The sequence below is a fragment of the Amblyraja radiata genome, chromosome 5 (assembly GCF_010909765.2).
Source record: "Amblyraja radiata isolate CabotCenter1 chromosome 5, sAmbRad1.1.pri, whole genome shotgun sequence".
NCBI classification, from domain to species: Eukaryota; Metazoa; Chordata; class Chondrichthyes; order Rajiformes; family Rajidae; genus Amblyraja; species Amblyraja radiata.
In genome coordinates this window covers 12,320,752-12,333,305 of record NC_045960.1, presented here as the reverse complement: position 1 = coordinate 12,333,305, position 12,554 = coordinate 12,320,752, and the positions used below count along the sequence as shown (strand labels likewise).

The window sequence follows — 12,554 nt, the reverse complement described above, 5'->3', positions numbered from 1 at the left end:
CCCCCCCTCCCTCTCTGCCCCCCCATCCTCTCTGCCACCCCCTCCCTCTCTGCCACCCCCTCCCTCTCTGCCACCCCCTCCCTCTATGCCCCCCCCTCCCTCTCTGCCCCCCCCTCCCTCTCTGCCCCCCCCTCCCTCTCTGCCCCCCCTCCGTCTCTGCCCCCCGGCGGAGTATTGCGTTCGGGAAACAGCCCTTCCCTGTGACGCCACGGCCCCCCCGCCCCTCAATCTTTACCCCCTCCCTCTCCCTCTCTATCCCCTCTCCCTCCCTCTCTACCCCCTCACCCTCTCCCTCGCTATCCCCCCCCCCCCCTCTCTAGCCATGCCTGCGCAGTTGGGGGGTATGCTTGAGTGGATAGGACGGGGAATGGGGTAAAAGGAGCAAATGAATAATATTAATATAATATCAAGGGGGGGGGGGAGGTTAGTGTGTGTGTGAGGAGTGGGTGGTTAGTGTGTGTGTGCGTGACGCCGAAGGCCGCCCCCCCCCGCAACTGCACGTTGAAGGGACAGGACCCAACGGGTCCCACTTGGCCTAGTCTTTCCTATAACACGGTGCCCAGAACTGAACACAATATTCCAAATGTGGTCTCACCTACATCTTATACAACTGCAACAGGATCTCCCAACTTCTATATTCAATACTCTGACTGATGACGGCCAAAGTGCCAAAAGCCTTTTTAACCACTTTATCTACCTGCGATTCGACCTTCAAGGAACCATGCACCAGGTCCAGATCCTGCTGTAATCTTTCACAAACATCTTCACTCCCTGCAAAACCACTCACTTTTGTATCATCAGCAAACTTTCTAATCTTGCCCTGTATGTTCTCATCCAAATCATTGATGTATATTTTATTCATCAGGATTTAGTAAAATGTTTCAGCACTGCCTGCTCCAAATGGTCAGCTTGATTTTCGTAGGATTCATCTTCAGATATTTTCATCAGCTGTCCAGAACGGAAGGGAATTATATATTTGAGCCCTTTAGAGAAGGTCTCAGTGTTGGCTCCCTTTAGTCAGTTATTGTACAGCATTGTAAATTTGTTTGGCATGTAAAGGTAAAGGTAAAGAAAGCTTTTGGTGTGCTGGCCTTTATAAATCAGAGCATTGAATATAGAAGTTGGGATGTAATGTTAAAATTGTACAAGGCATTGGTGAGGCCAATTCTGGAGTATGGTGTACAATTTTGGTCGCCTAATTATAGGAAGGATGTCAACAAAATAGAGAGAGTACAGAGGAGATTTACTAGAATGTTGCCTGGGTTCCAGCAATTAAGTTACAGAGAAAGGTTGAACAAGTTAGGGCTTTATTCTTTGGAGCGCAGAAGGTTAAGGGGGGACTTGATAGAGGTCTTTAAAATGATGAGAGGGATAGACAGAGTTGACGTGGATAAGCTTTTCCCACTGAGAGTAGGGAAGATTCAAACAAGGGGACATGACTTGAGAATTAAGGGACAGAAGTTTAGGGGTAACATGAGGGGGAACTTCTTTACTCAGAGAGTGGTGGCTGTGTGGAATGAGCTTCCAGCGAAGGTGGTGGAGGCAGATTCGTTTTTATCATTTAAAAATAAATTGGATAGTTATATGGACGGGAAAGGAATGGAGGGGTATGGTCTGAGCGCAGGTATATGGGACTAGGGGAGAATACGTGTTCGGCACGGACTAGAAGGGTCGAGATGGCCTGTTTCCGTGCTGTAATTGTTATATGGTTATATATCAGTCTAGCTGCAGGCAAAAAAAATCGTTCTGTGAGAGGTCTATAAATAAATCCAATTGCTGACTCACTGCAAATTAAACTCATGCCAAGAGTTCAACTGTTACCATGCCAATGATTAGAGGCTACATTTCTAGCCCGAATATTCACCTTTAAAAATTGTTCCATTCGTTTCAAGAAGCGTTACAAAAATTGAAATTCTCACATTACTTTAAAATTGAAAATCCTGGAAATACTCAGCATGCTTGTCATGCTGCATGTGTTTTGACGAGAAACAGAATCAATCATTCAGGATGAAGACCTTTTGTCAGAATGGACAAGGAGACAAAAGAAATGTATAAAGAAGCACAGAGGGTGGGGGAAGGGAGATGTCTGTTCGCCACTCCCACATTCCTTTGTCCAGGTTCTTTTGTCACGGTTCTGCTCCCATTGACAGGATAACCTTGGTTTCTATCCCCATGGTCACCCTGGTTTCACCTGATCTTTACAGCTATACACATTGTCTTTTAGTTCTGATGAAAGGTCTTCAACCTGAAACATTAACTCTGTTTCTCTTCTTACAGGTGCAAACTAAGCTGATTAATATTTCCATCCTACTCTGTTTTTTTAGATTTCCAGCACCTGCCTTTTTTTGTTATCACCTGTCTTTTACATATCTGTTATTGTATTATTAGTAGGTGACCAACTGGAAAAATAAAGCAGAACACTGCAGATGTTGGGAGTAATTAATGGGTCAAAGTGTATTTACATGAGGGAAACGGTTAACATTTTGTTTTTTGGATAAATGACCTTTCTTCAGAACTGATGGAAGGTCAGTGTCATTAAATATGGCCACTTATGCCTCTCACCAGAGTTGCTGCATGATCCGCACATTGTCACATGGATCCTCCCTCCTGAGCTCCAGTGACCTTTTTATCTCTTGCTTTCCTTCTTCTCTCTCTCTCTCATGCATTATTTAGACAATAGACAATAGGTGCAGGAGTAGGCCATTCTGCCCTTCGAGCCAACACCGCCATTCAATGTGATCGTGGCTGATCATCCCCAATCAGTGCCCCGTTCCTGCCTTCTCCCCATATCCCCTGACTCCGCTATTTTTAAGAGCCCTATCTAGCTCTCTCTTGAAAGCATCCAGAGAACCCGCCTCCACCGCCCTCTGAGGCAAAGAATTCCACAGACTCGCCATTCTCTGTGAGAAAAAGTGTTTCCTCGTCTCCGTTCTAAATGGCTTACTCCTTATTCTTAAACTGTGGCCCCTGGTTCTGGACTCCACCAACATCGGAACATGTTTCCTGCCCCTAGCGTGTCCAAACCCTGAACAATCTTATATGTTTTAATGAGATACCCTCTCATCCTTCTAAACTCCAGAGTGTACAAGTCCAGCTGCTCCATTCTCTCAGCATATGACAGTCCCGCCATCCCGGGAATTAACCTTGTAAACCTATGCTGCACTCCCTCAATAGCAAGAATGTCCTTCCTCAAATTAGGGGACCAAAACTGCACACAATACTCCAGGTGTGGTCTCACTAGGGCTCTGTACAACTGCAGAAGGACCTCTTTGCTCCTATATTTGATTCCTCTTGTTATAAAGGCCAACATGCCATTCGCTTTCTTCACTGCCTGCTGTACCTGCATGCTTACTTTCATAGACTGATGTACAAGGACCCCCAGATCCCGTTGTACTTCCCCTTTTCCCAACTTGACGCCATTTAGATAGTAATCTGCCTTCCTGTTTTTGCTACCAAAGTGGATAACCTCACATTTATCCGCATTAAACTTCATCTGCCATGCATCTGCCCACTCCCCCAACCTGTCCAAGTCACCCTGCACTCTCATAGCATCCTCCTCACAGTTCACACTGCCACCCAGCTTTGTGTCATCTACAAATTTTCTAATGTTACTTTGAATCCCTTCATCCAAATCATTGATGTATATTGTAAATAGAGCTGCGGTCCCAGCACCGAGCCTTGCGGTACCCCACTAGTCACTGCCTGCCATTCTGAAAGGGACCTGATAATCCCTACTCTTTGTTTCCTGTCTGCCAACCACTTCTCTATCCATGTCAGCACTCTACCCCCAATACTATGTGCCCCAATTTTGCCCACCAACCTCCTATGTGGGACCTTATCAATGCTTTCTGAAAGTCCAGGTACACTACATCCACTGGCTCTCCCTTGTCCATTTTCCTATTTACATCTTCAAAAAATTCTAGAAGATTAGTCAAGCATGTTTTCCCCTTCGTAAACCCATGCTGACTCGGACCGATTCTGTTACTGCTATCCAAATGTTCAGCTATCTCATCTTTTATAATTGACTCCAGCATCTTCCCCACCACCGATGTCAAGCTAACTGGTCTATAATTCCCTGTTTTCTCTCTCCCGCATTTCTTAAAAAGTGGGATAACATTAGCTACCCTCCAATCCACAGGAACTGATCCTGGAGTCAATAGAACATTGGAAAATTATCACCAATGCATCCACGATTTCTAGAGCCACATCCTTAAGTACCCTTTGATGCAGACCATCAGGCCCTGGGGATTTATCAGCCTTCAGTCCCATCAGTCTATCCAACACCTGCCTAATGTGGATTTCCTTCAGATCCTCCGTCACCCCAAATCCTCTGGCCACTACTATATCAGGAAGATTGTTTGTGTCCTCCTTCGTGAAGACAGATCCAAAGTACCTGTTCAACTCATCTGCCATTTCCTTGTTCCCCATAATAAATTCACCTTTTTGGACTTTGGTCTTAACTAATTTTTTTCTCTTCACATACCTAAAAAAGCTTTTACTATCCAGCTTTACATTCCTGGCTTGCTTACCTTCGTACCTCATCTTTTCTCCCCATATTGTCTTTTTGGTTATCTTCTGTTGCTGTTTAAACATTACCCAATCCTCTTGCTTCCCGCCCATCTTTTCTACGTTGTACTTCTTCGCTTTACTTTTTATACTATCGCTGACGTCCCTTGTCAGCCATGGTCGTCCCTTTCTCCCCTTGGAATCTTTCTTCCTCCTAGGAATGAACTGATCCTGCACCTTCTGTATTATTCTTAGAAACACCTGCCATTTTTGTTCTACTGTCCCTGCTAGTGTATCTTTCCAGTCAACTTTTGCCAGCTCCTCCCTCATAGCCCCATAGTCCCCTTTATTCAACTGCAACACTGAGACCCCCGATCTACCCTTCTCCCTCTCCAATTGTAGATTAAACCGGACCATGTTATGGTCACTGGCTCCTAATGGCTCATTAACCTCGAGGTCCTTTATCAAATCCGGTTCATTACATAACACTAAATCCAGAATTGCCTTTTCCCTGGTAGGCTCCAATACAAGCTGTTCTAAGAATCCATCACAAAGGCACTCGACAAAGTCCCTTTCTTGGGGTCCAGTACCAACCTGATGTTCCCCGTCTACCTGCATGTTGAAATCTCCCATAACAACCACAGCATTGCTTTTGCTACATGCCAATTTTAACTCCTGATTCAACTTGCGCCCTATGTCTAGGCTACTGTTTGGGGACCTGTAGATTAGTCCCATTAGGGTCTTTTTACCCTTACAATTCCTTAGTTTTATCCATACTGACTCCACATCTCCTGTTTCAATGTCACCCTTTGCAAGGGACTGAATTTCATTCCTCACCAACAGGGCAACCCCTCCCCCCTCTGCCCACCTGTCTATCTCTCTCCCTCCCCCCCCCCCTCTCCGCCTGCCCTTCTCTCTCTGTCCCTGCCCCTCTCTCTCTGTCCCTGCCCCTCTCTCTCTGTCTCTGCCCACTCTCTCTTACCCCGCCTCCCTCTCCAGACGCGCCTGCGAGTTGGGGGCTATACGTGAGTGGATAGGGCGGGGATGGGGTAAAAGGAACAAATGAATAATATTAATATAATATCAAGCGGGGTGGTTAGTGTGTGAGTGTGTTGGGGGGGGGGGGAGGGTGTGGTTAGTGTGTGTGTGTGATGCCGCAGGCCGCGCCCCCACCGCAACCGCATGTTGAGGGGACGGGACCCAACGGGCCCCCCTTGGTCTAGTAACATATAAAATTTTCACTTGGTAAACCGAAAAAAATATGAATCATATATGCAGTGCAAAACAATATGCCTGTAATGCTTTCAGAATTAGATGTATTCCACAATTTTTCATCCTTTTGGTCACATACGTGACTAAGAATGGGGCTTAAAAGGATTCAATACTTCTGTTTTATATTTGATTAGCACTGAGCTGTCTTGATCTATGTTTTTTGTTCTCTTGATAAATTCCATAACCAGCTCTAACGTGAGATTTCGTCTTCAACCTGCATTTAGTTTGCGCTTGATGAGTTGCTTTGAGGGATATCTGAATACAAAGAACAATTTTGAAATGTATTCAACATGCCGTACGCTGTTGAATGTAATGTGTGATGAATAAAGTTGTTGCTGTGATAAAAGACTGTGTTCCTATGCTCGTGGTTTGCAGTGTCCCCATGTGGTATTACAGTACATTCTGGAGGCGACGCTGCCTTAGCAGCTGCGGCTCGCCTGCAGTCCGTCTGTTCGCCTGCAGTCCGTCTGTTTTTTTCATTTTTGTTGTTCTTTTGTCCTGTTTCAGTTAATTTTTGGTTTATTAGGTTGTGTGTGTGTGGGTGGGGGGGGGAGAAACATGTTTTTGGTCTCTTCCTTCGGGGGGATGCGACTTCTCTTGTCGTATCCCCCGTCTCCGTCTCCGTCTGCGCCAAGGCCTAATAGCGGAGCTGGCGGCCTCGGAGCTGGCAGCGGGCCCAGTGGACGACATCGTCGGGAGCTCGCAGGTCACAGGTTGGTGACCTGTTCTCTGGAGCTCCCGCAACAACAGCTGCGTCCGCTGGACTGGAGGGCAGCAGCTTCGGCAGCTTCAACCACCCCGGGCCGCGGAGTTGAACCGGCCCGTTCGCGGAGCTCGGATTCAGCCGCGGGACTGACATTACTTACCATCGCCCGGCGGGGTCACAATATCTGAAGCCTGGATCGCCTCGGCGCAGAGGGAGAAGAAGAAGGGAAGAGACAAAGACTTAAGACTTTTGCCTTCCATCACAGTGAACTCACTGTGGTGGATGTTAATTTATGTTTATTGTGTGCTTTTGTCATTTTTACTATATGTAGGACTGCAAGGCAACAAAATTTCGTTCAGACCGCAAGGTCTGAATGACAATAAAGGCGACTTTGACTTTGAGAACTTAAGCAGATGCTGTTTGGGAAGTCTCAGTGAGTGCACCTGCATTATACCACCTCTTTATCTTTATGATATACATTGCATTCCAGTATTGTATACAGATAATTGTTGTTGGCCACAGAGTTTTGGTAGCCTATTTGACTCGGGCAGATGACAGTTCAGCCCTCGCTGAATGTCTGCACGTACACATTCTTATGCTCTTGTTTTTGGGTAAAGGCAGGTGGACCACAGACATCTTTGTTGCTGCCATGTCCACGGATTGTGTCCATGTCATTAATGTTTGACTACAGCCATCTCAGTTTAGAGATGCTGCATTGAAACAGACCCTTCAGCCCACCGAGTCCGTTCCGACTAACCGTCACCCCTACACTAGTTCTATCCTACACACTAGGAACAATTTACAGAAGCCAGTTACCCCACATACCTGCGTCAGGCAGAAGATTCAGAAGCTTGACAACGTGTACCACAAGATTCAAAAAGTCTCTTCCCCACTGTTATTAGATTACAGAATGGTCCTCCCCAAGAGAAGGATCTCTCATCCTACCTCAATGCGCCCCTTGCACTTTAAAAAAAATCTACACTTTTTTTGTTATCTGCACTGTGTCTTGAGCAAAAATGACATAATGCTGTAACACAATATTGCACACTCTGGTATTTTTCCCCTTGCACTAGTTGCGTATAACTGATTGTACTCATATGTAGTATGATTTGACAGGACAGCACACAAAGAAAGTTTTCACTGTATCTCTCAGTATACGTGGTAATAAGTAAAAAGCCATAAACCAAAATTGTGAAAGGCTTCGGTGAGACTACACTTCAAGTACTTTATAAGTTTTGGAGTCATTATCTACAGATGGCTACATGTTTCATAGTGGGTGCAAATAAATTTCATAGTGTTCATTTTTGAACTGAGAAGACGGTGCCGTGTGGTGATGGTGATTACCTTCTTCAAATCACAGGTGAATCCTTGGTTCTTGGTTTCTTGGACCTCCAAAATATTCCAAATGGAATTTAAACTGGAGGTGGTGAAGGGAGGGCTTAAGCCAGAAAGGGTTATTGGGAAGAAAGAGCTACTTTAAATTTAGTTGCATCTGGTTGGGTAACTATAGTTGGGTGGAGATTATTCCATGCTTTAATTGTGCGGGGGAAGAACGAATTGCTGTTTACATCTGTCTTTGTAGCTGGGATCACAAATTGGATCGAATGCCCTCGTCTGCTCCTAATTGGTTTGGGTTTGGTGTAGGTCTTGTAGTTTATGTCGAGCTGACCATTTAACATTTTGTAAAAACAGGTCAAACGGTGAGCTTCACGTCTGTCTTGGAGACGGTTCCACACCAGAGAATTCAGAAGTCAAAATCTCTTGATGGTGTTGATGTAGATACGTCGTTTCCTCTGCTGTTGAATATGTATCTCTGGTTTGTTGTCCTAGCTGTGAGAGAGGAGATGAGGAGAAGGTTCTTTTCAAGAATTTTGAGTGCTTGCCGGCCTTTGTTAGACACTTGTGGATGCTCAGTCACCAAGATTATTCAACTGAGAGCAGGAGATTCTTGTGCAATGAGGCAATGAAGGCATATTTGAAGTGCAGTTGAGAGAGAAAAATATTTGCTATGGCGTTGATCAACTCCACAGACTTGAGAGATACTGTGTCCGTGAGTTGTATTTGGAATTAATTAGCAATGTTACAAAATTTTGAGATTTAAAAAATCAAGTCTGCAATTTATCCCATCAGATAAAGCACAAAAAGAAGTTTAATTTGACACCTAATTCACTTTCATATCTCAAGTATTAAAAAAGTTATGGCCATTTTCATACTCGGAAATTAGCATCTTGTTCCCTATTGATTTTCTATGGACATAACAAAAAAGCTGTTATCGTGGACAGTCAAAAGCCCATAACTTTCTTAAAAATTAAGAGAACTGAATGAAATTTTCAGTTATTATAGATTGAAGCATTCTGAAACAAATATAAAATAATCTTACTTGGATGACCTGAAATTAAAGCATATAGTTAGTTAGTTACCCAATTGTAGCTAATTCCAAACTTCAATTACTAGATCTAAACATCTATCCATTTCTTAAGAAAAGATTAACATTTTTAAATAGCCTAAGTGTCCAAATAATATTCACAAAGAATTCACAATAAAACATGATTTTAAAATCTCATTTACATTAATTTATAGGCCAAATGGAAGGAATTTAGTGTTCAATTGCTGTAAATTAATGGCATTTAAATCAGCTTTCCCTGTGGAACGCGCTGGTTTAGAACGTTCACATTGCGGTAGATTTGTGCCCCAAATGCCCAGAAAAATACTGCGGGATATAATGGGCCCCAAATTAGCTACTCGCAACATAAAATTTTGTATAAAGGGATCTTAAGAAGCCCTTTTTAACGTAAAAATAAACAACCTACCTTCCGTTGTCCCCTGTTTGAGATCCGGCCCGTTGTCGGCGGTCGCGGATTTAGATGTTAATTTTTAACCTACTATGACAAGTAAATAAACCCCTTAAAACTAAAAATAGCTCAAGCGACGGAATTTTCCAGCGATTTTTCGTTAATAATTAACTAGGCTGAACATCCTCGATTTGAACAGCCTAGGGAAAATCGCGTTTTAAACCCGCCCCCCTCTAAACGGCGCCAAAATCGCGCACACGGACTAGGACAGATTTTCAGCGACGCTTCAAGTACGTTTTACAACATACCTAAATTAATCACTTGAAATTATGATGATAGAACAGATTCATTTACAGTTTGAAGTTGCAAGCAGTCCTATTGACACAATGAGCCAGAGTACTTCATGCGTGCCAGTTTTGAACTGAAGGATGGTGTCAGTAAGACGTTGAGATTTGATCCATGTGAGATCTGTGTCATAACAGTTTTACAGTTGGATGTCACAGATATACACATCTTGCTGCTGGGCAAGAATGTAATCTAGGTTGATGGAAGAGGTGATTTGAATGTCGGCTACTGGGTATTATCATAGAACATGATTGTTGGGCATTTCCTTGACCACTTTGTGGATGAGCTGTTAGAAGAAGTGATTGAGGGAGGTAAATAAACAACATTTAAAGGACATTTGGACTGGTACATGGATGTGGAAGGTTTAGAGGGATGTGGGTCAAATGCAGGCAAATGGACTGGCATGGATGTGCATCTTGGTCAAGAGTATCTACTTATATGTACCACAAACAGAAGATTCAAATTCTTATTTGCTTCAGCATAACAGGTTTGCAAACAGTCATTGTAGTTAATAAACAAATTTAAAAATACTATTTAGTAAAAAATAAAGTATCAATATAAGTGCAAAACAAGCCCTAAGACAACCAAGACAGCTTGCAGCTTAGTTGGTGTTTGTAGCCTTCAAAACCTCGGAAGGCTACAAACCTGGAGGTCTGTTTTCAGACTCCTATATCTTCTTCCCAATGGTCGGAGTGAAATGAAAGTGTGGCCCGGGTGGTGAGGGTCCTTGGTAATGCTGGCTGCCTATTTGAGGCAGTGCCTCCTATAGATTCCACCGATGGTGGGGAGGTCAGTACCCATGATGGACTGGGCAGTGTCCTCCACTTTTTGTAATCTTCATTCCTGGGTGTTCGAGTTGCCCAATCAGGCCGCGATGCAACCAGTTAATATGCTCTCTACTGTACACCTGTAGAAATCCAAGAGCGTATTCATCGACATACCAAATCTCCTCAAACTTCTAAGGAGGTAGAGGTGCTTCCTTTATGATTACAACAATGTTCTGGGCTCAGGATAAATCTTCAGAGATATGCACGCCCAAGAACTTGAAGCTGTTGATTCTCTTCACCCCTGACCAGTCAATGAATACACGCTCGTAGATCCTCGGCTTTCCTCTTCTCAAGTCAACAATCAGCTCCATGGTTTTACTGGTGTTGAGGGCAATGTTGTTGTTGTGGTACCATTCAATCAGGCGATTGATCCCCGTCAAATACTCTGACTTATCTTTACCCGTAACGGTGGTGTTGTCTGTGAAATTAAAGATGAAGTTGAACCTGTGTCTAGCTGCACTGTCATGGGTATAGAGTAAGTAGAGCAGGGGACTGAGCACACATGCTTAATGTTGATGGCTGTTGAGGATGAAGTGTTGTTGCAAATTTGTACCAATTGTGGTCTCTGGCTGAGGAAGTCGAGGATCTATTTGCAAAGGGATGCGCAGAAACTCACTTCCCTGAGCTCGGTAAAAAGTTTGGAGGATATGAGGTGTTGAACGCCAAGCTGTGGTCAATGAACAACAGCCCAATATATGTGTTCTTCTTGTCCAAGTGGTCCAGTGCAGACTGGAAAGCCAGTGAGATCGCATCCCCCGTTGATCTATCATGGCAGTGGGCAAATTGCAGTGGGTGCAGGCTGCTAAGGTAGGAGTCGATAAAGGCTACAATCAACCTCTCAAAGCAATTCATCCTCACAGATGTTTGTACCACTAGTTGGTAGTCATCGAGGCATGTCATTTTACTTCTCTGGGACACCAGTATTATTGATGCCCTTTTAGAGCAGTTGGGAACCTCCGACCCCAGTATCGAGAGGTTGAACTCCAGCCAGTGGTCCGCGCAGGTTTTGAGAACGTGTCCAGGTACATCAGCAGGTCCAGATATTTTCCAAGGGTTCACCCTCATGAAGGAGCTTCTGAGGGCGGTCTCGGTGACTGAAAGTACAATGTCATTGGGGGGCTATTGGTGCCTGAGAAGGCACATTATGTTCAGCATGTCAACAGAACATCAGAAGGTCAGCATGGACGGGTTAGGCTAATGGCATGTTTCCATGCTGTATGACTCTACGCCTGTGACTTTGACTGTTTCCAGTGTTCGGAGAGGACATCGAAGAGCTTTACTGATCTAGGAGTCTTTGGGCAAGAGCACAGAAATTACAACCAGCCCAGAACCCTTGAGGACAAATTGTATGTTGTTTGGTGCAGCGAATACATTGTTATTTTGTTAAAAGAACAAAGTATATACTAAAAGTAAAACAGCTTGTATTGAAACATGTAGCCCCATCTTGACGAAGCGTCCAGAGTGTGTGTGCCTCTCTTGTGTTCCAGGCAATTGCAGGAGCAGCAACGGCAGAAGGAGCTGGAGAGAGAACGGCTGGAGCGCGAGCGCTTGGAACGTGAACAATTGGAGAGAGAACGACTTGAACAGGAACAGATGGAATGTGAGAAGCAAGAGAGAGAGAAACACGAACGCATGGAGCAGGAAAGACTGGAACGGGAAAGGCAAGAACAAGAGGACCTGGAACTAGAACGACAAAGAGAACGACAGGATCAGCTTGAGAGAGAGCAGATCGAGTGGGAAATGGAGCGACGGATGTCATCTGTGGGTAAGTGACGAGTGGAGGTAAATCTGAGATCTATAGATTTCATCAAAGTGACCAGGTTTAAGGCTGCAGTGTCCCTTCAACGTGATCCTCAGCATGCTTTATTTACTGGCGTAACTCAGCGGGACAGGCAGCATCTCTGGCGAGAAGGAATGGGTGATGTTTCGGGTCGAGACCCATCTTCAGACTGGCTTGTTCAGATTGTTGCTCCAACATTTCAAAGAGCTTGGAACTTTTGGTGTTCAGTGCTGGCCCCCATAGGCCACGTTTGGCACCCACAGAAGGTTTACCTTGGCGTGAATAGCAAAGCTGCCTGTTCAAGCTAATAGCAGCCGCAACTTCTC

At 44.5% G+C, this 12,554-nt stretch overlaps 1 protein-coding gene across 7 annotated transcripts in view; it reads left to right on the top strand.

Moving 5' to 3' along the window:
- enah (ENAH actin regulator) overlaps positions 1–12,554 on the top strand; it is a 231,414-nt gene that overhangs the window by 175,419 nt on the left and 43,441 nt on the right. For all 7 annotated transcript variants that reach the window (XM_033020598.1, XM_033020597.1, XM_033020601.1 and 4 more), the window contains one exon: positions 11,936–12,213. In XM_033020598.1, the coding sequence (XP_032876489.1) occupies positions 11,936–12,213 (278 nt within the window). The remainder of the gene's footprint in view (positions 1–11,935; positions 12,214–12,554) is intronic.